Source organism: Drosophila ficusphila, unplaced genomic scaffold (assembly GCF_018152265.1).
Source record: "Drosophila ficusphila isolate 14025-0441.05 unplaced genomic scaffold, ASM1815226v1 contig_286, whole genome shotgun sequence".
NCBI lineage: Eukaryota > Metazoa > Arthropoda > Insecta > Diptera > Drosophilidae > Drosophila > Drosophila ficusphila.
Genome location: NW_025064189.1, coordinates 4,681,254 through 4,708,331, shown reverse-complemented (window position 1 = coordinate 4,708,331; position 27,078 = coordinate 4,681,254). Strand labels below are relative to the sequence as shown.

Sequence of the window (27,078 nt, the reverse complement as noted above, 5' to 3'; positions counted from 1 at the left end):
CTTCTTGTGCGGGTGTGCGGTAAATTACAGTTAGTTGCGCAAAGTGCGTGCTTAAAAATAGAAAAAAGACGCTGGAGATGAAAACCGAAATAAATATGGAGAGGAATAAATGAATGGCAAAGAGAAATGCAAATTTATCGGGTCGGTCAATTTAAAAAGCCGCATCCTGGAAAAGTGTCAGTGTTTGTAAATGGCGCGTGTGTGTGTGAAATAAACAAAAAGGCGAAAGTTTTCCTGCTCTCTCTCTCTTTTTGAGAAGCTTGCTCTCTTTCTCTCTCTCGCGGGACGAGTTTCCTTCGATTTTTCTTCCGCCTGCTTTTCCTGTTTCATTTCCCTACATTTTTTTATTACTCTATTTACACTTGGCGACTCCTTTTATGTGTGTGTGTGTGTGCGTGTGCTTCTCATCTCACACCTGCTGTTCTTGTTTTTGTTGCTTTTAGCCGCTCCTGTTGGCCAAGTTTTTTTGTTGTTGCTTTGGCAACCGTTAAAAACAACAAAAACAAAAAAACCGCACACATATAGGGGTATTTTCATTTCAAAAACATTGCCGTTTTAAAATAAGAAGAAAAAAGCCCCGCCAGACAGTCTGGAAAATCCATAGAAATACAAATTTTAGCCGGCACTAAAAACCGAAAGTGGCTGTATCCTCCGACTTTGATGAGCAGCCAACAGAGATTTCCGGTATCCAGCCAAATGGAGAGGCGGAGTTTCGCCCTCCAGGTGAGTGCTATCACCCCTTTTTAATATCGCCGCACACCGCGAAAAACATTTCCTCTTTAAGTTCATCTTGATAAGTACTTTTCCTTTTCATATCTGTCTCTGGCACACACTGAATAATTACAAATGTTATTATTGAAAAATGATTTTAGTGACAGATGTTAACATTAAGGGAAAGGAAGTTCAAAAATAGATATTTGCCGAGGGCAACGAATTAATGAAAACTTTCAATTATGTAGTTGGCTTGCCCTCAGTTTCCTATTGCAAACTATCTCAAACATGTTTGGTCTGGCGGAAATTGGGAACAGTTTTTTGATAAGAACTTGAATTAAAAGTGAAAAATTACATTATTTGGCAATGGTACCAACCATCTAAAAACTTTATCCAGAGTAACCAAGTATTATTTTTATGGTTTATCAAAATGAAAATTGAGTTTAGTTTTTCTCCGTGGAAGAGGTCGCATGTGTGCGCCAATTGCTTGCTGTTTTCTATTAGCGGCTGTTAGATTTTCCTTCATCGTCGCCGTGAGCAGCTGCTAATGGCACGTGAAAAAAGCAAACGAAACGAAGTGCAAACGGGCTAAAAGGTGGTGGAAAAGTTGGAGGAGTTAAGAAAACGAAGGGGCCTCTTAGGGAATAGGGAGCATGGCTAAGCATGTGTGAAACCGTCTTCACAATGGGGGAACATATGCCAGCAAGTTTAGTGCTTCAAGTTCGAGAACGCAAGTTTCCACACTTCATTTAATACCCCATCAATTTTTAGTTCATGTGAGTGCTGTGTGTTTGAATTAATTCAGATTAAGCTTTTAACTTTTAATTCAATATTCAACCTCAAGAAGTAAAAAGAATTTCTTTTAATTGTAATTAAATAAACGGTGCAGTGAAATGTCAAATTCTTGTTTAGTAAATTATAAACCAATCACTCAGGTTAATATAATTTGTTGTGGTAAAAGTTTTTTAAAAAGCTTTTCGATTTTTGTGCTTCAAATTGATTACTTAAAACTTGAAAGTAAAAGTTTAAGTAAAATATGCATTATAAATTAAATTATAATAAATAAAAACCATGACGATTGTAAGAGTCATTAAAGTTGTCGGCGATCCATAAGATTTTATATTTTGAGACACACATGTTAGCTGGCTTCTCAACTTATCTTAAACTTTTTTATGGAAACAAATCAGAACATTTCAAACATATGCTTAATATGCAAAAAGTATATAAAGCGAAATTCCTAACAGCCCTTCAAAGTTTTTTGACCCACTGATATACATCTTTGCCTTTATAGTATTTCCTCGTTAGATCTCTATTATTAAACGAAACAGACGGCTTTGCCTCTCATTAGATTGGTGACCCAAAGCGAGAACCTGTCGCTTAAAGTGTCGTTGCCTTCGGGAGAAGGAGCTCTTTTATAGACCCAGAGCCCTAAATCAAATTTACATCCCAGCAATCATCATAAAAGAAAGCAGCTGAGCTGGCCCGAGGCAGGTGGATAAATGAGCACCTCCTTGCGAACCTCTCCTGGTAGTTGACACATATGCAAATGATGGCCCAGTGCCCCCTTCTCTATCTCTGATCCCCTTTATCCACTCCCATGTGCGTGCGTGCGAAATCTGCGAGCTGAGGCAAAATGATTAACAAAGGTTCCCTGAGGTGCGGCAACAAGGGGTGGTTCAACGAGTGGGTGGGGATTTGTACTAGTCGTGCACTACGAAAAATACTTTAAAACATACTGTAAATGTTATCTGCCAGTTCTATATTTTATGCCTGTTATAGGATGTACTTCAGAAAAATGAATAATACTACCGATAAAATAAACCTTACCTATCAAAGTGTTTTACAACAGAACTTATTTGAAATTTTAACGAAACTAATGAATGTTTCGTGATATTTATAAAGAAGATAAGTAAAGTAAAAAAGATAAGGAAAAAAATCCCATCTAAAGTGGCTCCACTTCCTTTAAATATTTTTTAGTATAAAACGAATTTAGAGATAATTTTTTTAGTGTGTTCACATGAGGAATTACATCTATCGTCAGTGACACGGACACCGACTGAGCCGAGGACATAGGGACAGATCCTGGGACAGAGACGTGCCCCCTTGGGACAGGCGCAGTGCGGTTGTCAAAACAGGACCCAGCCCATTCCCCGCTTCCCCCTCCCCCACGAATCCCTCTTTTCTAGCTGCCTCTGTGCTGGTTAATGACATTTGAGCGAGGAGAGGGGCAAGGGGATCCCCGGCAAGGACTCAGGCCGACCGAGTAATTTGTGTCACGTTTTAATTTTTGACGCCGCAAAGGACGTTCAAGTGTCCCCCCTCGTGATTATGACAATTAGGATTGCGTTGGAATCCTTCTTTTCTGTTTCGCGTATTTAAAAAGGTTTATTGTGTAAGCCTCGTCTGGGGAGCTTTTGTCAAACTTATGTTTGTGCTCTATTAAAGTGAGTTTCATGGGGTGTCTGCAGCTGGGAATTAAATCCAATTACTTTTAAATCTCGTTCGCCATATGGTAGTTTCAATTAGTAGTTGCTTATTATTATTTTCTAAAACAATTAATAAAATAATTAATGATGTGCCCAAATTATAAACACAAAAGCTAAAAAAGAGACATTTATCACAGTTAAATGGGTTCAATATTGACAATTAGCAATTATTAAATTGTGATTATTATATGGAAATTACCAGAGGCTGAATTAAATATGCATTTCAATTGTTTGTTTTGTAAAACCAATTCTGCGTTTCGCTGATCATAAAATTGGTTGAAATTCATTTGTATAAAAATAAAAAAGGCTTTGAAATAACATTAATTCAGCACAGCTTTTGCACACGGTTATCGTTCATCAATCGATGGGATAAACTTTTTATTTGAACTGAACCAATTACGATAAACATATCGAAAAAATATGTCGTCAAAGTAATTGGATAGATTTGCATATCAATCAATTTGGGGCGTAATTGCCATTTTAATATTAAATTTCTGCTCTGAACGTCAAGTGGTTGGCTCAAAGCGCCGCAAAGTCGGCCAAAATGCGTCAGTGGAATGTCCGCAGTCATTAGCCACGATTTCCACTGAAGTTCTCCTCTCCAGAAACGCTCTTCAAAAAGGAAATCCTTCTCTCGGCGGACTGTCAAACTGCGAAAGTCCTGGGTCTTTCGTCCGCTTTTGCAGCTGACTGGCAGCTCTAAAAGTAATGAACAAAGTTTCAACTCGACTTGCAAATAAGGGGAAAAGGAACAAAAAGGTTCAAAATTGCAATAATTCATAATTATTTGAAATCTGTATTTGTGTATTTTATATAAATGAAACAAATTTTAAATCAATCAAGCGAGTTCTTATTTATTTAAATTCTTTAGGTATAATTTTTGGTTGATAAAAAAATTAAACAAAAAATTTGTTTTGATATTATGACTTCAATAAAATTTACAAATATAAAATCTGCCATGAAAAGACAATTTATTTTCCCAGTCATGAATTCCATTATGTTTAAGTGGTATTTCCTAACCAATTACCGCCATTTTTATCGAGAGCCCCTCGGAAATGTCATAGGCATGGCTTGCATTTTCTTGTCCTGTTCGCTTTTCCTGGTTCCCTGACCGTTTCCATCGCTGAAGCTCCTCAGCTTTTTGCTGGAGGCCTCAAGGAAGCCAACAACTGCGTAAACAGAACACAACAGGAGCGACAAGCAGCGGACAGGACATTAACAAGAGGGGCATGGAAAGTGGAGTGGAGAGGGGGTTGAGGGGCTGGCGAAAGGACTTTACTTCAGTCAATTTGACAAACATGACACAGAAACGAAAACGAGAACGCCTCATGGCCCACTGCATTCTGCACAGTAAAAAATATGTTTTATAGATTATATGAGGTTATTTGAAAATAATGTTAGGGTAAATTATAAAATGGACTAATTTAAAAGGTATAAAATGCTGAAACCGTTTCAAAATGATGGTAAATGTTTAAAATATATTAAAATTTTTTTATTAACCGGTTCTTAACTTAATTAAAAATATGTTGCTCACAATAAATAAGTATTTTTTATAGCACGAAATCTTTGCTTGTGCACTAACAATTTGTATAATAACTAAGTAATTGTAACTTGTTAAAATTTCAAACATTTTTCTAAGTTGTTACCAACAATGCAAGTCATTGTCTAAGTTTCTCTCTGTGTTTCGCCGGTGACTGTCAGTTTGGCGAAGCAGTTGCTCTAATGGACACTCAGACGCTGCTGCAAGGCATCTTCACTTCCTTGGGGGAGCTGGGGGAAGTTGGGGCGACGGTGCTGGCAATTAAATTTTTAAAATGCCATTTCAAAAGCAATTTCGAACGGCAGTGGAAATTAAAAATGCCAACTGTCTGTGTGTGCGTCTTTATACGTATGTGTGTTTGCTGGCGAATAGAAACCAGAGCGTGAAAAAGGATCCACGGCGGGTGGGGAAAGGGAGGAAGGGAGCGGCGGCAGGACACCAAGGACAGCGGCCATATTTTCGCAAATAAACGTAAATTGAATTTGTGGCCAAGAATGGCAAGTTTTGTGCGGCCGACCAGCACAAAATCGCCCAGAAGAAAAACAAACTGAAAAGAAAGTTTTTTACAAGTTTGTGTGTGTTTCCTTTTGTCTTTTTTTTTTGTGTGTCATCATCGAGGAAATCCGGCGCCAAGTGCCGGCGCCTCTGCGGCTACTTTTTCTTTTTAGCCAACTCATGTGATTTCCCCCCGATTTCCATTGCCATTTGCTGCCCCCTAAAACCCCCGCATCCTGAAAATGCGTTTTTTTTCCTCTGTGTTTTGCTTGCGATTTTCGCAGCTCAGCTGTTGTCCCCTGGAAAATGCAATTTTAACTTTGCCCCTTGAACCCGTATTCGTTTTGGACTTTTATTTGGCCCGCATTGCCATTTCTCACATTGTTTTCTGTGCCTCTGTGCCTCGCTTGTAATTTAATTGGCAATTTGGACAGTTTTTCACTTTCCTCCTCCTTTGGCCAAAAGCCATGAACTTCGTCCAAAGTCTGGCGCAATCTCAATGCGACCAGTAAAACCAAATGAAAACAACGTTTTTATTCGCCTTTCCCTTTGGCCATTCAAGCAAGGATGAAATCTTTTGCAAACTCTATTTGATTATGCACTGGACACATCCCAGATTGCTGGCCATATTTTGTCTTTCCAGCAGCTTCTCTTTCAAAAGGAGAAATTTACAAAAAGGAGATATGGCACAGGCACCACATCTTTTTGCCAGGTAATGGAACAAAAACACAAAAACCTTTGATTTAGTGCAGATTTCTCATCCTAGTTGAGATGAATGGGAACATTAAACTGTATCTGATTTCTTTTCCCAAAGGGTCATTTCCATTTAAAAATCAGTTCTGGCACTTAAGAGTTAAAAGTAAAATAGATTCACAACTACAAATAAAATTCATACTCAAAATCACATATAGAAATTATTATCCAATTCAAATTCTATGTTAAGTTGAACACATAAACTACAAAAAAATATATTATTTGAAGATTGGCTTCCTTCTAATCTAGTTTTACGACTTCCTGTCGAAAATGGACTTCTAACAACTTTGAATGTCTAATTGTGTTTTTAAATAACCTGCATTATCGTATGTGATTCATCAACGTCTACGCATTTGACATAATCTCTTTCCTTAGAAGTGCAATTTCATTTACCATATATCTGAGCTGTCGGAAATTTCCTTAAAGTCAGCTGGTAATCGCTTTCGTTTTAATGGTTCCGAAAACCAAAAGATGTATCGTAGTCTTTTTAGAAACCCAAGTGCTTTATGTTTTTGCTTATCACAAAAACCACTTATTCCATTGGCCGCATTCCGAGTTAATGTGCAAAATAGAGATAACTGAAAAAGTAATTTAGTAAATAACATACACCCCAATAAAGATTATACATTTAAATTAATATGTTGTCTAAGACGACTTGAGTTTTAGCTTAGTTTTCTTAGTAACTTCCACTCCAATCAGTTGTTGAACAAGGTCAGTAATTAAGTTACGGTGGAACGGATCTTTTAGGTAAAATATCATTAATCATTATGCGATCTCATACGGAAGAAGAGTTTATTTATTAAATTTGCTCTATGAGGCACAGAAAATCAATATAAGCTATAAATATATTCTATGCAAATTACTTTAAAATTGGTTAAATAAAAAATCACTATAAAATACCAAATCATTAGTCATCAATTTTATTTGCTCAATATAGCAACAACACGTAGCGAGTGCAGTCATCGCACTATTGTATTTTGTAGACACTAAATTGCTATTTTATTTATATTATGGAAATATTACGTGCTTTGCCTCCATAAACTAAAATCGATAGCTAATTGGCTTGAGATTCAACCACTTGACTGTTAAAAGTCAGATTAGTTTAGGCCTTAATGAATTAGCTTAACCGTTTTGACAGGTGATAATGAAAGCCGAATGTGATTCAACATGCGAAACAGGGAAATGTTTATAACTTTCAAATAGTTTGCCTAACGATTCATTCGCGGCAAGCCCCAAACTAAAGAAATTCTTTGGGCCAAACTTTGGCTCAATATATCAACTGTTGCGTCCCCCCAAAAATTAAAAGAAAGGGGAGCACCCGAGTTCATTCAACAGTTTTCTGAACTCCCCGAAATTCATTCACCACCCACCAAGTTCGATTGATGACGCCAACGATTGATGATTCCCGCTGGGGAGAATTCGGCCTAGAATTTGGAAATTCCATTTAATAACACAGTGGAATGCTATCTAACTTGGGTGGTAATCAAAATTAGCGAAAGCTTTATAGAGTTTTTTTTATGGTTAGAGAACTTTAAGATACTTTCGAGTGTTATTAATTATTATAATTGGAAGATATTACTGTCATATTTGTTTGATGTAACTCTGTGGGTATTGGAGTAATAATATTTATTCTCTAGTAAGAGATAATAAGCAGGTGTTATTGATATGGCATTATGCAAAATATTTATTCTGTAACTACGTTGTGTAAATATTATCTAAATAAATAGAAGAAAGGTCAACGATACAAATTTTAATTAACTTTATTAGAATTACTGATTATTTTATAATACATCAATGAAATTACCAAATATTCAACATTTTCTACGATTTTAGTCTTGTCACTAACCGAAATGCTAAAATATCATAATTTCTATCCACTGTATCCCTCATTGGCCTAATAGCTCAGCCGTTTCCAGTGTGAAGCCATCTAATCGAACCAGGCCCAACCCAGAAAAGCCTGTTCGAGCCATTAGTCGCAGCACACTAATTTGTTGTCATACATTTTATGGATCTGCTGTAAAGTTGCCTTTATATGGCGCACAATATCCCCTTTATTCGTACTATATACCAGCAAATTGGATCTAAATACCTTATATTGTTGGGTGGCAGATATGAGTTGATAAATGCCCAACTGTTTGACTATTTTATGGATACAAATCTGTGCCATACCACGCGACATGTAGGCAAGTTATTAATCAGTTTCCTGATTTTTGCAACCATTACAAAGAAGGTTTCCTTTTTTTTAGTTTAGTTTATCGAAGCCTTTGTAAGAACAAACACATATCTTTTCTCGACTTTTAAAAAAAAATAACTTGGAATAATTAAGACTTGTGAAAAAAACTTGGGTGCAAGCGAAATATATTGGAAAGAACAAAGAAATGTTTGAACCAAGACAACAATTTAAGATAAGAGTATTGAAACGATTGAGTCAACATTTTTAACATTTATAATTACCGTGAAGAATGCATTGTACACACGTTAACAAAAGGTAATTGAGCAGGAGCTCAAATGATTTTTTTTTAGTTATAACAATGTTGGCTAGCTAACAAAAGCTACAGTTTATTGCATTTATTTTTTTTTTAATTTTGTTTAAATTGGTTTAAAAACCTAACAAAAACTAATTATTGATTATATGTTTTCATGTTTCCTGGGTAAGTTTCTACCCATTTAAATTAATAAACAATTTCAATTTATTATAAATCCTGTATCTATTGAAATTGAAGAACTAAACTTTAAGCTATCTTCTGCCATATAAAGGTGCATAAATTTTAAATTCATATGCACTTGCCATTCATCAATTTCGATGGATTTTATAGATGCACTTACTTTCCTCACTTCATCAAGCACAAACGCAAGGCAACTCCAAAAAAAAAAAAAAAAAAAATTTATGAAGCACCGGAGCGCGGCTTTTAAGAATTTGTGGCACGTTTCCGTTGATTGCGTTTGAGAGCTGCCACCAAACCGGATATAAACGACTCTATGCACTATAACTCACATGACCGTAAAGGCGTTCAGACACCGCCATTCCCGAACTGCACTCCTCGCCTCCAGAACTGTTCGTTAATCCATTAAATTTGAAATATGTTCTTGTGGGTGGCCTTTTGGCGGCGGAGTCCTTCGCTGGCAGAACGGGTGGATCCTGGAAATCCCGCTCGCATTTAGATAAATGCCATGCGCATGGGTAATGCCGATGTGTCAAGTCCGGGTTCAAGCTCCTCGAAAGCTGCCAACACAAATCAAAATGCAAAGAACTTGCCTTCACCTCGCTTATTTCCAAGTGCATACTGTGCGAAAACTTTCACCATATTTCCCCAGAACTTCGAGGACAGTCTGAAGTGGCTAAAGTAGCTATAAATTACTGAAACAAATAGGAACATCGTTTTTGAAAAATAGATATTGGAAAAAGTTCAATTTCAGATAGGAGATACGCGACAATAGTTTTAAATTTCATTCATTTACTTTTTTGCTACGATCGTTTGATAAAAAATAGTTTTCAGTCTTTGAAAAATGTTATAATTTACATACAAAAAGAAATAGTTAATAGCTTTTGAGCTAACACCGCTTCACAAAACACGTGCTCCTGATGTTATGCAATTGTTTTTACCACAGACACACAAAATAATATGATACGAAAAAGAAATTGCGATGCCGGCGTCGTTTTTGATGGCTCTCCACAGTGGGATATTTTACTTTTCGCTTATGAAAAAAATAACATAAAAATAAATGGTGGGGGTTAGAAGATAAAAATAGAATAGAAACTTCGGCATTTGAAAATGTTCTTGCAAAAAAAGCGATGGTATGCAAAAACTACTTTAAATTTCGCCAAGTCCTTCAACTCTTAGTATTTAACTTGAATCCTAGACAATATTAAAGCCAACTCTTTTTTATATGTTCTTGTATAAAAAAAGGAGCTTTTAAAACAAAATTTTCTTTTATATTACAAATCCTCTTCAAGATTTATTTGGGCATATATGAACTTGATATAAAATTAAGCAGCTTGTAGATATTTAAAATAAAGCTCTATTAGCAATTGACATGACAAATTTTGTTCTTAAAAACAATTTAAATTGTCGACTGTCTTTAAGTCCATAATCTGAGCTTTAATAAATCACTTTCCCCACTCATTGTGTTCACATTGTTGGTATGAGAATTAAAAAAGGCAAACTGTTTATAACGACTAAGAGAACATGTTTATCAACATTTTCTGGCGTAAGTCAGGCTGGATGAGAGGAGCTGTCAGCGATACGTGACAAATGCCAACATCTTTAATTCAGCCATTACGAAAAATAAAATATTATGATATTGCACTCTGACATTTGTGCCCCACCGTCTCGTTGGGCATTGGGCCACCCACTGTGGCGCCCACTGTGCTGGTGCTGGTGTGGGTGTGTGGTGGGTGGTGGGTGGATGGCTGGTGACTGGTGGCTGGTTGAATGGATGGGTGTTTATGTCCGTTCAAGGACATGGCCTGGCACCGCTCTCGAATGGCATCCGGGTGCTCGAGAGCCTGGTGTTCGGTGCAGCTCCTCGACGCCGCTCTCCATAACCCTGGCCATGGCAGAGTGTTCCATTTCCACTCTGGCGGCGACGCGCTCTCATCTCCCCAACAACCCCCCAAACCCCCCGCCTTTTTTCCGGGTTTTCCTCTGTCAGCACTTGGCACCCACTTGTGCGGTATTTTGTTTTTAACAACCCCACCCAGCCATTGTTGCACAGGAAACATTTAATAACTCATTCAGACATTATAAAGGAAAATTGTTTGCTTGAATATTAGTTAGCTTCAAAAAGAATATTAACAAAAATATATATATAGGTATATATTTTTATTAAAAAAAACTATGTAAATAATTTTGTTTTTACTTTATAAAATTTCTGAAGTGTACATTATAGATTAACTGATTGCAATTCAAATTAAAGCATTCTCAATAATTTCAAATGCAATCTACAATAGTTAAAACATTTTTAAGTGGTATTGTTTTGTATTTTTATTATATCCTATATTAAATAGGATGAGAATATTTGAGTATAGTATAAAATGGAGTGGTAATTTTCCTCAGTGCATGCAACCATGCCCACTTCATAAGCCTGTCTGGCTGGTATACATATATTTTCAGTTGTTTCCGTTTTCGTTTGCGGCTTTATTTGTTGGCCTTACTGTCCTGGAATTGTCATGTAAATGGGTTAAGTTCTGACATTAAATTGTTCTGTTCAGATTTTTCATTTGTGCCCTTGCTTTGACATTTTGTCCAAAATCATTTCCCATCTCCGGACATCAAGACAAAGGCCGTGATCCTGTTTTCACATCAGCCTAGGCCGCTTGGTCATCCCGTTTATTCATTAAAACCAAAACCGAGAAATGTCTGCAATTTTTGCCAGCGGGCATAAAGAGATTTGCAGTATTTGTTGATAATTGCATTTTGTGCTCTGCTCTGCTTTAGTCAGTCCTTTGTGCAAGGCATTTATATTTAAATTGCTTTCCAGCTTGCAAAAGACAATAAAGAGTTGTCTTCTAATGAAAATTAAATGCAATTTCATGGATTTGTCAGCTTAGCTGCATTTTACTTGTGGATTTATTAAATTTGTAACATTTCTCAGAAACACATATCAAATGACTAACATAAATCAAAAGGCAAATTTAATGATTAAACAAAGTATCATTTAACGACGAGTAATTGAAAATATGATTTTAAAAATGTCAAAAAAATATTTATGATATTTTATTTATTTTAATCTTGGTCATACTACCAATTGTGATAATAAACCAAGTATATACGTTTTGCACTAACCATAGATAAAGACAACAGATGTCACGATTTGCCGACAGTTTATGATAGCAAATCTTATCTGATATACCTTTTTAATGCCTTGAGTGGTTTACCATATTAAAGTATTACCCCTGCAAACTGTGATTATTACTGTAGTTAAACTATAAGGGCGATCCCAAAGGATATCGCAAGAGATAATCGCAAAAACACAATTACAAATTACTTCCGTAACCGCGGGTGGACTTTAATTGCATCCAGATTGAAGCCAGTACAAAACAGAACAGAAACAGAAACAAAACCAAATTAAACTAAACTAAAGCAAAGAACAAAACGGCGCCCAACTTTGTTGAAATCATGCAAAGCGCAGCACATTTGCAATTGGCCATTGAACTTTCATATCAAAAACGGCGGCAGCACCGGCGAAAATGGTTTTTAAAACGCTTAAACACGCGAGCGAGACTCCAACTCCAACAGCCGCGCCCCATCATAATTGGAAAAGTCTGTAAGAATCGCCAGTACCACACAACCTCATATGCAATATACATTATACATTATACATATAGAAATGCATGTGCTTCAGTCTGGGGGAAAACAACTTCCGTTACCAGCTGATAGGCCCCCGAACCACCCTCCTCCCCCTTTTCCCATTTCCCTGTTCTTATTTCCCCAGGCAGTTGTTAACAACTTTGCGCAAATTACAATGGAAGAGTGGAAAGTGCAGTCGAAGTGGTTAGGAGGTCGTTGCTTTAAGCACAAGTGATTAGCCGACCTGCATGGCCAAATGTAACCCATTAAAATAATACACAAATTACATTTTTAAGTGGCAGTATCTGCAATTAAATTGTTTCATAAAAAAATCTATTGTAAATATTATTATGAAATATTATATTACTCAAACAAAACAAACAAAAAATAATATAATTGGTTTGCTTTTTTTAGTAAAATTCTGACCACATTCTAGCCAATTAATTAGGCAAATCAAATAAAGACTGCATTGATAGGCCAATAACAAGCTAACAATGTAATTAGGGAATTATAGTTGGTTGATAACCAATTTCTTTCCAAGCCATTGGATTTTATTGTCATTTAATAAAGTAAAGAGCTTACAATACATTTAGGACTTACAAATTCTATAATAATAATAATAATAAAATTCAGTGATACGGAAGTATTTTGTTAAGTTTTATTAATATCAAGATAATATTTAAAAAATACAATATTTCAGTTAATAAAAAGCATGATAAAATATTTATTTCATATCAGTGACTTCGCCACTTGCTCCATGTTTTATTTGTTTATGAATAAATACTATATATCTCCTAAAAAAAAGTTTTTATTACGACAAACCAAACGGCAATTACGATAGATTTTTTCTGTATATTTTTGGCACAACTATAGATAAAACATGGTTTTTCGGTCGGTTGGTTTATGGATACGTTTTTATATATTTATATAAAAACGTGTAGAAATGAATTTTTTATTGAACTGCAAATAATAAATACATTTTTTGTAAATATAATAATACAATTTTTTGCCAGCTTAATTCATATATGTTTTTCTTCATCTCTTTCAGGTCTCCAATGTTTCGAATAGTTTTATGAATTGTAAGTGCGACTTTTACTATCAACACTGTGGACTACTATAATATAAGCAAATCATTCACCAAGCTGATATCGCTGTCCAGTGCTACAAATATTTCTACTTATGTGCACATGTGGATACATAGCAAAGGCTAAATGTGATAAAGAACACATAATCATAATAACCATACAATTCCAGAATTCGTTGCGTAGCTGGCTACACACGCCCTATCTTCGACCGTCCCGCCCGGCCACGCCCCCCGCCCCCTTTGCCGTCCGTCCCGCCCCTTCCGTTCGGCGCGCAGCTTGGAAACAAATCGGAAAGCCAGTAAATGGAGTGACATGAAATGAATCAAAGCCACTAAAGCAGCGAAACAGCAAAGTTGACGAAAAAAAAAGAAAGGGCCAAACCAAAACAAAAAAATATATTATAACATTCGAAGGCAAACGAATGAAATCAAAAAACAGACGTAGAGTAACGCGGCCAACACGAAAGAAATCACCACTTGCCACTGCAACAGCAACACATATTGCACGTGCAACAGCAACACCAACACATATTGCAAGTGGAGAAGCAATCTAAAGTATAACGGTTATTTTTTTGGCAATCAGGATGAAGGGCTACAACTATATTAATCTCGGCACGCACAGTGGGATCAACGCCAGTGGCAACGGAAACGGCAAAATGACGCTGGGCAAATCCATCAAAATGTACCTAACTATCTTCATACTAACCACCTGCATCTACATGGCGCTCTATCAGTACCACATATCCCGCGAGCCCTTCGCCGCCAGCGAAGTTGTCAAGGTGAGTGGGCCAATGCACTGCTTGAAAAACTTGTTTTTTTACCATCACTCAAATATTAATTTTGATTAATGGGAAATATGTCAGAAATATAATCTAAAAAGTGAATAAACAAATTAATATTAATATACTACATACTATATATTCTATGTGCATACCATATTTGTTTTCATTAAAGAATTTTCATTATCTAGATATTTAATATGGATTAGATAAAACGAAGACCACTTTTATAATTCTGACTTCTAAATAAGTGGGTTAACAATTATATTTATTATTCTTTGTTTTTGTCTGTTTTCTAATTGGTTTCCCTTTAAAAAGTGCACTGCTCGTTTCTCCCCATATCGAAAATGTTGTTTTTAATAATTTGGAAACGCTCTAGCAATTTTGAAAATGTTTCTTAAGTCTTAATATATATATTGAATTTAATAAAAAGTAAAATGTTTTATTATATATATAACAATTGTATGTACTTATTACAAATTAGACAACCCGTAGACCATTTTAATAGCTTAGATAGGAAAAAATTTAGAATAAGATTAAAATTGGTTTTCCTTAAACATAGTGTGTTTTGAAACTTCAAATTCGTTTACTGTTCAGTCACTCGTCACCTACATACTATATGTATTTCTATCATATTTATCTGAGTTAGAGTCGTATGGAATCTACTAATTCAATAATCTTATCTAAACCCAGTCAAGCCAATTGCCTAAAAACTGCGTATTTTTTATATAAATTAATAAAATTAATTAAATTGAAGGTATTTTTATCTTAACACATTCGTTGTTTTTCAAAAATATTTTGTAAGTTGTTTTTATGCTGAAAGTGCTGATTAGATTTGTTCGAAAACCAATACAAAATTGTAGTAGATACTTTTTGTTGAGAAAGGTCGTTTTGAAGCTAACAATGCTGACTAAGTGCACAAACCAATTTCGTTTTTGTAACTTTTTTTGATAACTCTACGTAAATGAAATTAAGTTATTCCCGGGTAACTACAATGTGAACCTTTTGAAAAAGATAATGCTTTCTTTGCTAGCAGGTAACCTAAAGTGGTCTAGTAAAGATAACAAAAGTTGGCGATATTTGTTGGAGCTAAAAACCCCACTAAGAAAAGCAGGAAACATAAAAATAATCTTTACAGATTATGTACAATTTGTTACTTCTTCTGGACTGCAATTAAAAAAAAGATAGAGATATTATTAAACTAGAAGAACGAAAAAAATTGTAGGTTGTAAATTGAGGGTGGAGAATGAGAGTGCTGATTAGAGTTGTACGTGCTTAAAACAAAAAGAACAAAAAAGAATGTTTTTAACGAAGTTACATGAAAACATTTCGATAAGAAGGGTCGCATTTTTTTGTAGATGTTCGTTACTCTAGGCTATCAATAACCTTACCTTACCCAATAATAACCTTTAGTAACTTTGGAACCTAACTAGAATATATACTATTGTAATGTTTTCTATGTGTTCTTGTTCTATTTCGATTTTTCCCTTTTAACAATCCAATCCATTTTGCGTACTAAACTTCAGCATCAAGAGAAAACATCTTCATATATCGCCTCATATTTGTGGTCACCCATTTCCCTGTTAATGGCCAATGGCTCATCAAACATTAATACCAATTCCACAACAACAAGCACAACAATAGCTCCAATAACAACAACAACAACAACAGCCACTTCAGGCACAATGGGCCAAAAAGTGGGTGCATCTTCCGCATCCATTCGCATGGTTTCATTAGCGGCAACCAGATCCACATTTATACCGTCGTCATCATCGGAATTAAGATCGGGTTTGGTGGTGGGTGGCCATCGAAAGACTGCAACCACTAAAAAAACAACAACAACAACATCCACAACAAGAACAACAACAACATCAGCAGCCAGTGGGTTGGCAACAAACAAATTAACAACAACGGCCATAACAGCTACAGCGAAACTAAGCGCCAAAACATCCGCGGCCACGCCCACTGCCTCCCATTTGGATAAGGGCCATAAGTCTCGAACAACTTTCGTTGCCGCATCCGAACCCGTAAATATATTGACATAATCGTAACCCAATCCGAGCACCCCCACCTAAAGTACACTTTAAAAAACTTTATTCAAATCAAGGGAAGCTAACTGAAAGATTAAAAATAAATTAAATAAACTTAAGGCGATGGTTTTGTTTAAATAAATTTCAAAAAATTCCATGTTATTAAATACTTAATCAACAAATTCGCTAAACTTTAAAAATTCTTTGTTTTATACAAAGAAAGTAAAGTAAAGTAAGGAAAGTAAAGTAAAGTAAGGAAAGTAAAGTAAAGTAATATCCGTTAATAAACTCCCAAAAAAATTATGTATTTATGTTTTTATAAGTGGATCTAAATGGATTCGCCACTAATAATATAATTCTGTTCTTGATTATGAATACAAGTTTTTTTCTTAGTGACACCCGCAACTAACCAAACATATTACACTATGTTTTTCTCCCTCATTTCACTTATTTCGCTTTAATCTTCGGAAGTGCATTTTTCAAGCTTATCTGCATATTATTTTCACTTGTTTACTGCATGTTTGAACCCATTGTTTGTGTGATGTCAAATGTTTGTGTGGTTGGGCTGCTTGTCATCATTCGATAACTGAATGTCACACTTGTTTCCCTTTCAATACTCACTACTCACTGGAAACCTTCTGGTTGCTCCCCTATCGCTTTTCTTCACCCCGTTTTTTAATTTTCTTAATTGCCATTTGCGTTTTGCAAGTGCGTTGCACGCTAGTCATTACGATATATACTACTATATACTGAATGAGTCTGGATGTTGCAATGTATGTATATTTCCTTAGGGTTGGGGTTGTGTTTTAAATATAACACTTCACTATATTATGAAGTTTAGTTTAGTAGGTTATATAAATATAGGTTATTAAAATATTAATTGAACAAAAAAGGTTATGAGAGTTGTTCCATTTAAACATTGAATTATAATTTCTTATTTAAAAAAAAACTATTTGCAAAACTTATTTTAAAATATTAGTTGACTTTGCAGTACGGAATATAACTTTAACAATATCGAGATTTTAACTATCAGTTCAAGTTTTGTTTTTTTTAGTAGTTAAGAAATCGTTAAAAAGCACTTAAAATTTCCTTCTGATAGGATAGTACATTTTACGTTTGTTGGAGAAAACCGCATATCTGCAAATTTTGCCATTAAATAAACCAAGCTAAAACCAAGCTAAAACCAAAATAAACAAGGTGACAAATGTGCCCCACATTTGCCCAGTCAAATTTGCCAGTCGTACGTTAATTAAAGTCTCATTAAAATCCTAAATGGGAATATATTACCAACCGACTTCGCTGAGCAAACAACACAAAGGGACGCTGACCGGCACAAATTGCACTATTTATCTAACCAACTTTTGTTGGCCACCCCATGTGCAAATTGGTTGCAGGCTATCTGTATCACGATTTCTGGGTTAATCACCTGTATTATATTAACCAACAAGCCTTTTTATCTGCGGGCGGGCGATTGCAACAAAAAGGTTTTCTCATTTACCATTTTGCATGAGCCTAATTTAAAAATTGGTCTAATGTACACGCAGAACAAAAAAAACCAAAACCGCATCAAGTTGCAACTGAAAAAAATGTACGAAAATTACTAGCATTGAAATTAAACAAAGAAATGGGGTGGTGGAGAGTTGGGCAGTGCGGTCGGTGGTTGCTCTAGATTCTAGATTCCAGATTTATGCAAAATACAAAATGCAGGCCAATTGAAAAGATTCACGCGCATTTGTTGGCTTCTGTTATTTAGTAGATGCAACTATAGTGATTCCACTGCCTTTCAGACTCAATGTCAACGGAATTTAAAGTTTTAATGTTCAAGAAACTTACTGAAAATTAATCAGATATAAATAATTTCATTAAAGCTTCAGAGGAGCATTAAGAAAACCTTAAGGGAATGAAAATAGGTTTTAAGCACCATATGTTAGTTATCTAACATGATGATCCTTTATTATTTAAATTGAAATAAATTAAGGATAAAATATTAGAAGATCTGTTATTTCATAGTTAATCTTACTGTTTTATTAAAGATACTATATTGTGCCATATTCCATGTTTTGTTTGGGATACTATAGGAAATCATTGGAGCATATAAAATGTAAATAGGCTACATGTGGTAAACACGTAGCTACTTTGCATGCCATCCCACCCCTCGATTCAACCTATGTATCTCCTTTCATTTGAATATCCCAGTTTATTTTGCAAAATAAATTTGAATGCATTTTTTATTTTCCACCCCTTGCATGCGATGGGTGTGGATGTGGGTTGTGGGAGGTGGGATGTGGGTGCATGTGTGTCAACAATGGACAATTTGCAAAGTGAGTGCGCCAGTTTATTTATTTTCAACGTCAGTCGTTCAATGGGCCACGGGTTCACAGGCACAACATATCTAGAACGGGTGTTTAGTATACACATGCACCATATGTGTGTGGGAAAGGGCACTCGGAAAAAATATATATTTCTAAAAAAAAAAAAAAAAAAAAAAAACTGAAATTCATGATAGGTTTTACCCAAAGTCATAAACTATTAAAAAAGTAAACATTTTACAAATGGGAAATAAAGTTTGAAATTCTTTTAGAAACTGTTATTAAATAAACTCTTTAAAGCCTTTCTTACTTATATTTTTTCATCCATATCATTAAACATTTTTGCAAAAACTACGTACGTATTTTTAGCAAATATGCAAAACTTTTTCCCGAGTGCCTTTAACTGGCGAAATGCGACCTATTTTGCCGAGCCAGAGCCTAGGCTCACTGAGACTTACGGCGATGGGCGGATGTGGCTTGCTCGCCTTGTCAAGCCATTGGGCTGTAAATTAATTTGCATAATTGCTCATAAAAAGAAGCTCACGCCGCATTACGCACCACCCACCCACTGCTGGCACCTAACGAGGCACTCGGCCACCCAAACAACAGCCAAACACCCAAACAGATAGCCACCCAACCACCTAGGCACTCAAACCACGTAGCTAGCCACCCAGCAACCCACTTGCCACCTTGCCACCTAGCCACCTTGCCACCTAGCCACCTTGCCCATCGAGTAACCAGTCCAAGTGCAGTGCACACACATACGCCCCGTTGTACAGAGCGACGGGCGACGTTAGATAACCTAATGACACTCGACTCAAATCAACCCAATTCTCCAAAACTCGACCCACAGCCGCCACTGTACATAATCACGCCCACCTACCGACGACCCGAGCAGACGGCGGAGTTGACCCGACTCGGTTATACCCTGAAGCATGTGACCAATCTCCTTTGGCTGGTCATCGAGGATGCCAACAAGACGAATCCCCTGGTGGCGCACACCTTGGATCGCATCGGCGTGCCCTACGAGTACATGGTTGGTGAGTATTGTTATTCCGTGTTTGGGACACATTCAAGTGATATTTACGGGTTACTACATCACTCCGGGTGTTTCTCCATTTTTATTTTGTAGCTCCCATGCCGGAGAAGTACAAGCAGACGAAGCGGGCGAAGCCGCGTGGCGTCTCCAATCGGAATCGGGGCCTCGAGTATCTGCGCAGGAATGCCACCGAGGGAGTGCTCTACTTCGCCGACGACGACAACACCTACGACATTAGCATATTCGAACAGGTGAGAAGCAATGGCAGGAAGCAGCAGGTGGGCGGGCCACTTGCCCACTGACCCTCTCTCACATAAACCACAATTCACCTGAACCAAGGGTCAAGGGATAACCATTTATAACAATGAATTAAATTGTAGTTTAAAGAATTTCAATTACTTTGTAGGTGCTCCTTTTGTAAACTAAATCTGGGGTAAGAGTTTATTCTCCATTCCAAATAATGAGATCAAATGTTAAGCAAACCAGCAATTTTTTAAATTCCCATTTAGTACAAAAAATAAGTTAATTTAAAAAGAAATTGTTTTTATACCCTTGCAGAGGGAGACAAAGGAGACAAAAATGGTTTTGCTGAAAATTGAACAAAAAAGTAATTCTAATGCCATAACGTTTTTAATTTTAATCAGATTTTGATGTGGCATTCCTCTAAAATAAAATTAGTTCAATTGATTTTATATAAATACATAAATGAATTAAATTTCATTAAAATCGATCTTATATAGCTGTTATAGTAGCAATTGGGTAACTTCCCTTCTTGGTTCTATATAAAATTCAGATGTTTCATTGCAAGGATATAACAGAGTTAATATATTCTTCTTTCAGATGCGCTACACCACCAAAGTGGCCATGTGGCCAGTGGGCCTAGTGACGAAGACCGGAGTGAGCAGTCCCATAATCCAGGACGGCAAGCTGGTGGGCTACTACGATGGCTGGATCGGAGGTCGCAAGTATCCCGTGGACATGGCCGGCTTTGCAGTGAGCGTCAAGTTTCTGAAGGAGCGCCCGAATGCCCAGATGCCATTTAAGCCTGGATACGAGGAGGACGGCTTCCTTCGCAGTCTGGCGCCACTGGATAATACTGAAATCGAGCTGCTGGCCGACGATTGCCGGGATGTGAGTAATATAAAATAAGAAATTCATATACATTGTATATTAATTGGGTTTTTACTTTAATCTGGAAATACTTTAATTTAAAATTTTAAAGTGCCTTGAATCTTTAATTAGTTTGCACGTTCTTTGCTTTGGAAACTTTTACTTTGGTATTTTATTTTTCTTTTTTGTTTCTAATCTGTATTAAGACTTTGTCAATCAATATTTGAAATGTTGAGGTTGCTTTAAACCTTTTATAACTTTTATATATATATTATAACTATTAAAGTGTATCCTTTACATAAATTAAATTTATTCTCCTTTATATCCTTTAAATAAACATTTATTCTCCTAAAGATCCTACCCTGGTATTAGTATTTTATTCTTGTTTCGTTTCAAATCTAATTTAAGACTTCGCCAATTAATATTTCCAATGTTTTATTTGCTTAATACCTTATATATACCTATCTACCTACCTAATATATATACCTATTATATATATATTATAACTATTAAACTATATCCTTTAATAAACACTTCTTATCCTGCAGATCCTCACCTGGCACACGCAGACGAAGAAGAACGCGCCCGCCCAGGCGCTGAACAGGACGCGCTACAAGAACACGAACCTGGAGCACATAGACAGGCTGCTGGTGCGCCCGTAGGGCTATTGACTGTAGTTAGCTAGTTAGGCTTAGCTAGGGGCCACCGTACCGTACCGCCGGTGGGTGGCTCACGCCCATTTTGACCGTGGCCTTCGACGGGTTGTACAGGTACAACCCAAGGCACGGGTAAACCCAATCAGAATTGATCAGATCAGCAGTCGGTGTACATTATTACCATAATCATACGCGTAGCTAGGCTCTAAGCGCACTGACCTCTACGATAATTTGATTAGATGCACCGTAGGCCGAGTTTGACCCCGTAACTCGTAATCCGTATTACCGCAAATACCTTATCATTATCATTAAGCAACAACTATTTTGTATCATATCGCTGCGTCCACGACTATTTTGTAAATAATCGCAAAGATTGATTTAAGCTTAGACATATTGTGCTATATATTTTTTGTACTCCTTAAGTTACAACTGATTTCTCAGCAAAAAAAAAAAAAAAAAAAACACCAACACCAAACTTTAGCAACGAATTGGATAAGATGTTCCTAGACCAACAAACCAAAAGAAAAAGCGCCTCAAGTTTTGCATTCAACATTCCCCTGGGGAAAATTCAATCACATGCGACAGGCGGAGGACCTCGAGGTCAAGGCCTCCACCACATCAACAATCAATTAGGGCAAGGTGTCAACAAAAACTTATTTCCACGAATTTCCCACCCGAAAGCGGGCCAAGCCATTCAATAATTCATGCCGACACACGGATGTTTTTTTTCGAGGCGAGTGGCACAGATAACTCGTGCAAGGATGAGCCTCCTTTTTTTTCCCCCTCGAAGAATCCAGATCGCGTGCTGCACTGAAATTGCACGAACAGGACGAAGGGGACACAATTTAAACATTGTAATGGCTCCGGCTAATGGGACTGAATGGCTCAAAAAAGTTTGCCGAAAATCAATTTCATTCTAAGCGCTCAGCACTACTTGTTTTTTTGTTGAATCTAATCCCTTTTTGTTTGCTCGAGATGTGCGTTTTTGTTTTTCCGAAAAAAAACGGGTTTCCAACGCAACACTTTTTCACTACTCATAAGTACGATAAGTTAAGTTTATAAAGAAATTTATATTGAAGTTATGAACTGCACTGAAATCGCCTACATGTAAATAATAATCACCAAATATTGTAACCAAATCTTTTACACGTCCCGCAAAAAGCAGGGAGCAGAAGCGCAGGGATGTGAGAAAACCTATGACAAAATGGTATTACGAAATTTATACAATTTATACAATTGAATATGGAATACGATAAGCCGCAAAACAATTAGTTAGGTACTTACGAAAATCTTACAAAAAATAATAAATTACCAATGGAGTCTCGATGATGAACTCAAGAACGCAAGAAAATCAACTTAAACCTTTTCAAGAATATCTCAAAATGTTTCAATGAATACTAAAGATACGGATTAAAGTCTAAAACTATTCTCTTATTCAAGTAAACTATACAACATACAATGTTTAAACCTGAGAGGACTTATAGCAAGGAACTTCAATCATTTTTTGACAAAATACAAATACCTTTCAATAAATTGATACAATTTTCTTAACAATTTTCAAAATAATCAACGAATTGTTTTATTTCTCCTTCTGAATAAATAATACTTTTGTTTGCAGAGGTTGTACATGAGCTTTTATTTTTGAACAGAGTCTTGACAAAATCGAAAAAGTGCGATTGAAGTAATCGAAGCATGTTGGTGATCTACACAGAATGTGATAATATAATATATATCGTCTAGTGGCTTCAGGCGGCAGCATCAATCAACTGGTTTAGAGTCCTGCAGTCGCTCTTCCCGTAAAGAGAGGCCTCAATCAGGCAGATTTTTGAAGATTTGCCAAGGATTCTCCCCGCTTTTCATAAATCTGCCTTAGCTCGTTCGCATTCGATCAGTTACTTGGAATATTTTACGTGTATTTACCATCGCTGCTTTGGTTCGACTTTGGATTTTCAACCAATCATATCTTTTTAAAATACCAATACGGATTTTCCATCGGATGGACAGCAACAGTAGAATTCTACTTCATTTAGTGCTAGCTAATTTATAGTCTCGTGCATCATCTATTAAGCTTACATTATATGGCACTAATCTGGTAAGTATGTTAATCTACATAATATCATTTTTTTGAGTTAATCGAAAACTCCATTCGGATACCTTTTTCTTATAATAGAAGTAATCTGGAAAAATATGTATTGAGAACTCTAGAAGTTTTGTGATTTAGGAATATTTAGAGAAAACTTTTTCTGCTCATTTTCAGTGCCTACAATATTTTATACTACTTGGAATTGAAACTTACTTGTTTGATTTGCGAATAGAAACAGTCTATATAGATAGTTGTTTATATTCTTTGGTGCATTGGTCATTCGCCAAGAAAGTCGATTTATATCATAGATTAAGAGACAACATAACAAGCCTACATGCTTAAATGAATAGCGATGAAGTTAAATAAAATTAAAGTAATAATTTTGGGTATGAGATCCTTTAAATTAACTTTCCTACAAATTTATAACAAAAATGTTATACAAAAATATTATTTAAACTTATTTAGTTTTGCAATAAAAAGCTTATCAACACTTTTCAAAATTTAACTCAATTCCTTCTTTATAAAATATTTATGTAACTACGATTAAGCTTGAACCAACCCAAAAACTAATCTTTTATCTTTAAATATTTTATCTGACTTTAGCAAAGGAGCTCCTATAGCTTTGTAGCTGATAGTATATAGCCTTTGGATCCTGCATTCTACTGCGTGGTACTAAAAAGATAACTCAACATCGATGGCTGCACGTGAAAGCTTATAGTTGCCTCTTCCCACTTGGTACGAATCAGACGCTGCAACGGGGTGTTGAGCGTCGACTCCTCCTTGGCGACCACATCGTTACCACCGCTAGCGCCACTAGCAGCACCACCAACACCGCCGCTAGCGCCACCCGAACCGCCGCCGGCAGCAGCGCCTCCGCCTCCGGAAACGGCCGTTGGCGACGTCGCGCCACCGCCCCCCTCCTCCTTTCCGGACATCGAGGCACTCTCCGGCGTGATTGGTTGCCGCTCCAACATGACCAATGCCTGCTCGTTGTACGTGCGATTGTCGATGGTCATCAGGATCTGGTGGCCGGAGCAGCTGTAGTAGTTCACATCGAATCGCGACTCCGCGTGGTAGTTGCGCAGCAGGTCCGGGTTCTTGTTGAAGATCACGCCGTAGTGGCCCGTGCAGCTGGTTATCCAGATCGGGTAGTTCGGCGTCTTCAGACGGGAGCCCGGCTGGCGGGACTGATTAACAGCAGCCTGGTTGGAAAGATACAAAAAAAAAAAAACCAAGTCAATTTATGGAAGTTTTATAGCCTTGAAAATTAAATCAATAAGTATTGAAATTATTTAGTGTAAGCCCTACAATTTTCATAAATCAATTATAAAAAATAAAATATAAATTCATTTTGATACATTTAACTCAATTAAATTTAAATTACAATACAAATAAATGTATTTCATTCGTTACTTTGAGAAGCAATGTTTTTAATTGTTTTGAGGTTTTAGTTGATTGTAGGGATTCGGTTGAACATTCAATTATATCTATTGCTTTATACTTATATGTATGTGTTATTTAATAAATGTTTAACTGTGTTTAATTGTTATTTCCAAATAATATAAACTTACACTAGCCGATTCAATGTCCCAGAGCAAAAGACCGATCATGCAACGTTTCAGGACTCCATACTGTGGCACTGCCTGAAATTGTCAAGATTAAACCCATTCCCATTGGTGAAAGTTTCTAAATAATATTCTCCCGATTTCTGGTACCCACATAGCTACTCTCGTCGCCCACATTTACAACTCCGTTGTGTATATAGGGCGTGGCTCTGCCCGTCAGCAAAAGGGTGACAATCATCAGAGATCCCTCCTCGTGGTTGCTCGACGTCAATGGTGCGGATTTCGCTGAATCGATGTCAGTGCGAACTCTGCAAAACATTCGAAAGTATTCACCGCCGAAAGGTAAATGATAATGCATTATAAAGGGTCTCTGAAAGAAAGGGTTGCTTTCGCATATACAGACACTTGGGCCCAATCTTACTTTCCCATGGATCTCGTGAGGACGGCGCTATAAAGAAACAGCAGAGTTCCCGGTGTCTCCTCTTCTGTAAACTTTTCGGTAGATTGAGTACAAACTCTTTGATTAAATAGGGTTTTCAATAATCAGTTAGCTTTTTGGGTCTTACGTATTTGAAGTTTCGCTTCATAAAGTATTCCAACTCCTCGTTGGGTGATAGTGTAAACAGATAAAGCTGGAAGAGATTATTAGAACAATGCAAATTTTTAAAGAACGAAAAAAATGTATAAATATTTATTTTTGAGTATCGATATTTTGTAGGGGTATCTGACTTATAAATATATTTTACATAAATAAAAAGCCTGAAAACTAACATAATTAAACAGAGAAACTTAGGATGCTAAATTTACTAGTTATTTACTTTTAAAGGTTAATAAAATTATGAAGTTAAATCAAATTTATGTTTTCTGTTTTTAACGAGATTTTTTATACAACAAAATCATGTATTAACTCTAAATGTTTCGGAATTCTTCAATTTAAATCTTACAATAGTAAATAGTAAATAATAGTAAAAGATAATTCCGAAAAGATTAAAACTTTGTTCTTAGAAAATAGTAAAAATGTATTCAGTTTAAATCGTAGACAACAATGTTTTCCTTTAAATTAAAAAGAAATTGAGTCTTTAAAATAAGTGTTAAGTTTAAATGGATATTGGTAGGGAATTTCCAAAAGCGATTTATTGTATAATCAATAAGTTTTAGTTATGCAATGATGGATGACTCCTACCTTCTCGGTGACGGAGTCGTGGAAGTAGCAGGCGCTGTGGTCGACGAACACCTCGTCCTCCGAGGGCAGCACCATGGTGACCTTGCCCTTGTCCGAGATGGTGCGCAGGATCTCCAGGAGGGCGCAGAAGAGGGCCTCTCGCTGCATCTCAGCGTTGGCCAGGAGTGGACTAAAAAAGAAACACAAACACACACTCAGCCACAATGGGATAATCCACTTAAAATGGCCGCCGCTTCAACCGGAAACGGAAACGGAATTGGAAATGGAAACGCACTCGGTTAGCGAAGCGACGCGACTGGTCTTCCGGGCGAAGAGCAGATACTTCAGTACGAATCCCTGGACGACGGACAACAGACCACGAGTGGCATTCCGTGGGGAACGGAGACCGTAGGCCAACTCCTCCTTCTGGGCGCCAAACACAAAGGACGTCTGCAGCCATTCGGCGCGCATTGGAATGGCGGCCGTACCGAAAACCAGATTGCGCAGATCCTAGACAAAACGACACACACAAGCTGCAGGATCAAATCGCGTCCGACTCCGGATAACTAGTGTGTGCTAATTACCGTGGCCAGTTCTGCGGTAATGGGCGTGCCGCCCTGCGTGATGAACTCCTTGTTCATTTCTCTTTTTTTTTCTCTTTTTGAGCCTTTCTAATTAGCTGCTGATTTCCGTTTCCGCTAGAGACCTTTGCTCCACTCTGCGACTCGTTGGCGAATGATTTCTCGCCGAGCACACGGTTCCGGGCTCCAAACTCGAGCCATAGCTGGGATTTGAAATAGCAGGAGGAGGAGGAGGAGGAGGAGGAGGAGGAGGAGGAGGAGGAGCACATGGAGCACATGGTGGTGGTGGGGAGCACGGCGACGGCAGACAGCCGCCATTCCAGTCAGCCAGCTCCTAGGCATTTCACACTTCAGCATGGATTTTTAATTTCATATTTAGTCGTGGGCGCACGGGGCGTATGCGCA

The 27,078-nt window shown here is 36.9% G+C and overlaps 2 protein-coding genes and 1 long non-coding RNA gene across 5 annotated transcripts; 1 reads left to right on the top strand and 2 right to left on the bottom strand.

Moving 5' to 3' along the window:
- The first annotated feature begins 500 nt into the window (after window positions 1–500).
- LOC108100538 (galactosylgalactosylxylosylprotein 3-beta-glucuronosyltransferase P) lies at window positions 501–22,848 on the top strand. 3 transcript variants are annotated; one of them, XM_017204497.2, is made up of 8 exons: window positions 501–723; window positions 13,324–13,354; window positions 13,530–14,138; window positions 15,665–16,165; window positions 19,331–19,517; window positions 19,610–19,767; window positions 20,357–20,647; window positions 21,175–22,848. In XM_017204497.2, the coding sequence occupies exons 3-8, from the start codon at window positions 13,944–13,946 to the stop codon at window positions 21,286–21,288; spliced, it is 1,446 nt and encodes a 481-aa protein (XP_017059986.1). In that variant the 5' UTR covers window positions 501–723; window positions 13,324–13,354; window positions 13,530–13,943; the 3' UTR covers window positions 21,289–22,848. The 3 variants fall into 3 exon arrangements, with proteins under 3 accessions (XP_017059986.1, XP_017059988.1, XP_017059987.1); XM_017204498.2 differs by lacking the exon at window positions 501–723 and adding an exon at window positions 8,613–8,636; XM_017204499.2 differs by lacking the exon at window positions 15,665–16,165 and having other exon boundaries at window positions 506–723.
- On the bottom strand, window positions 7,723–8,433 carry LOC108100539. Its single transcript, XR_001771997.1, has 2 exons — window positions 8,075–8,433; window positions 7,723–8,011 (listed from the first exon to the last, which is right to left on the bottom strand). It is a non-coding gene; the product is annotated as an uncharacterized LOC108100539 (long non-coding RNA).
- Window positions 22,849–22,952: 104 nt separating the features above from the next.
- Window positions 22,953–26,795, bottom strand: LOC108100217 (inactive ubiquitin carboxyl-terminal hydrolase MINDY-4B). The gene is made up of 8 exons (XM_017203994.2): window positions 26,677–26,795; window positions 26,388–26,602; window positions 26,114–26,282; window positions 25,497–25,562; window positions 25,352–25,422; window positions 25,085–25,238; window positions 24,937–25,008; window positions 22,953–24,567 (listed from the first exon to the last, which is right to left on the bottom strand). The coding sequence occupies exons 1-8, from the start codon at window positions 26,731–26,733 to the stop codon at window positions 24,025–24,027; spliced, it is 1,347 nt and encodes a 448-aa protein (XP_017059483.1). The 5' UTR covers window positions 26,734–26,795; the 3' UTR covers window positions 22,953–24,024.
- Window positions 26,796–27,078: the final 283 nt, after the last annotated feature.

Excerpts from the sequence above, each read along its gene's own strand:
- LOC108100538 (XM_017204497.2), top strand. The coding sequence starts at position 13,944 with ATGAAGGGCTACAACTATATTAATCTCGGCACGCACAGTGGGATCAAC. Across the intron at positions 19,768-20,356 it reads ACATTAGCATATTCGAACAG|ATGCGCTACACCACCAAAGT; the intron begins GTGAGAAGCAAT and ends TTCTTCTTTCAG. Across the intron at positions 20,648-21,174 it reads TGGCCGACGATTGCCGGGAT|ATCCTCACCTGGCACACGCA; the intron begins GTGAGTAATATA and ends CTTATCCTGCAG.
- LOC108100217 (XM_017203994.2), bottom strand. The coding sequence starts at position 26,733 with ATGAACAAGGAGTTCATCACGCAGGGCGGCACGCCCATTACCGCAGAA. Across the intron at positions 25,423-25,496 it reads TGAAGCGAAACTTCAAATAC|TTTACAGAAGAGGAGACACC; the intron begins GTAAGACCCAAA and ends TCTACCGAAAAG. Across the intron at positions 24,568-24,936 it reads GGGACATTGAATCGGCTAGT|GCTGCTGTTAATCAGTCCCG; the intron begins GTAAGTTTATAT and ends CTTTCCAACCAG.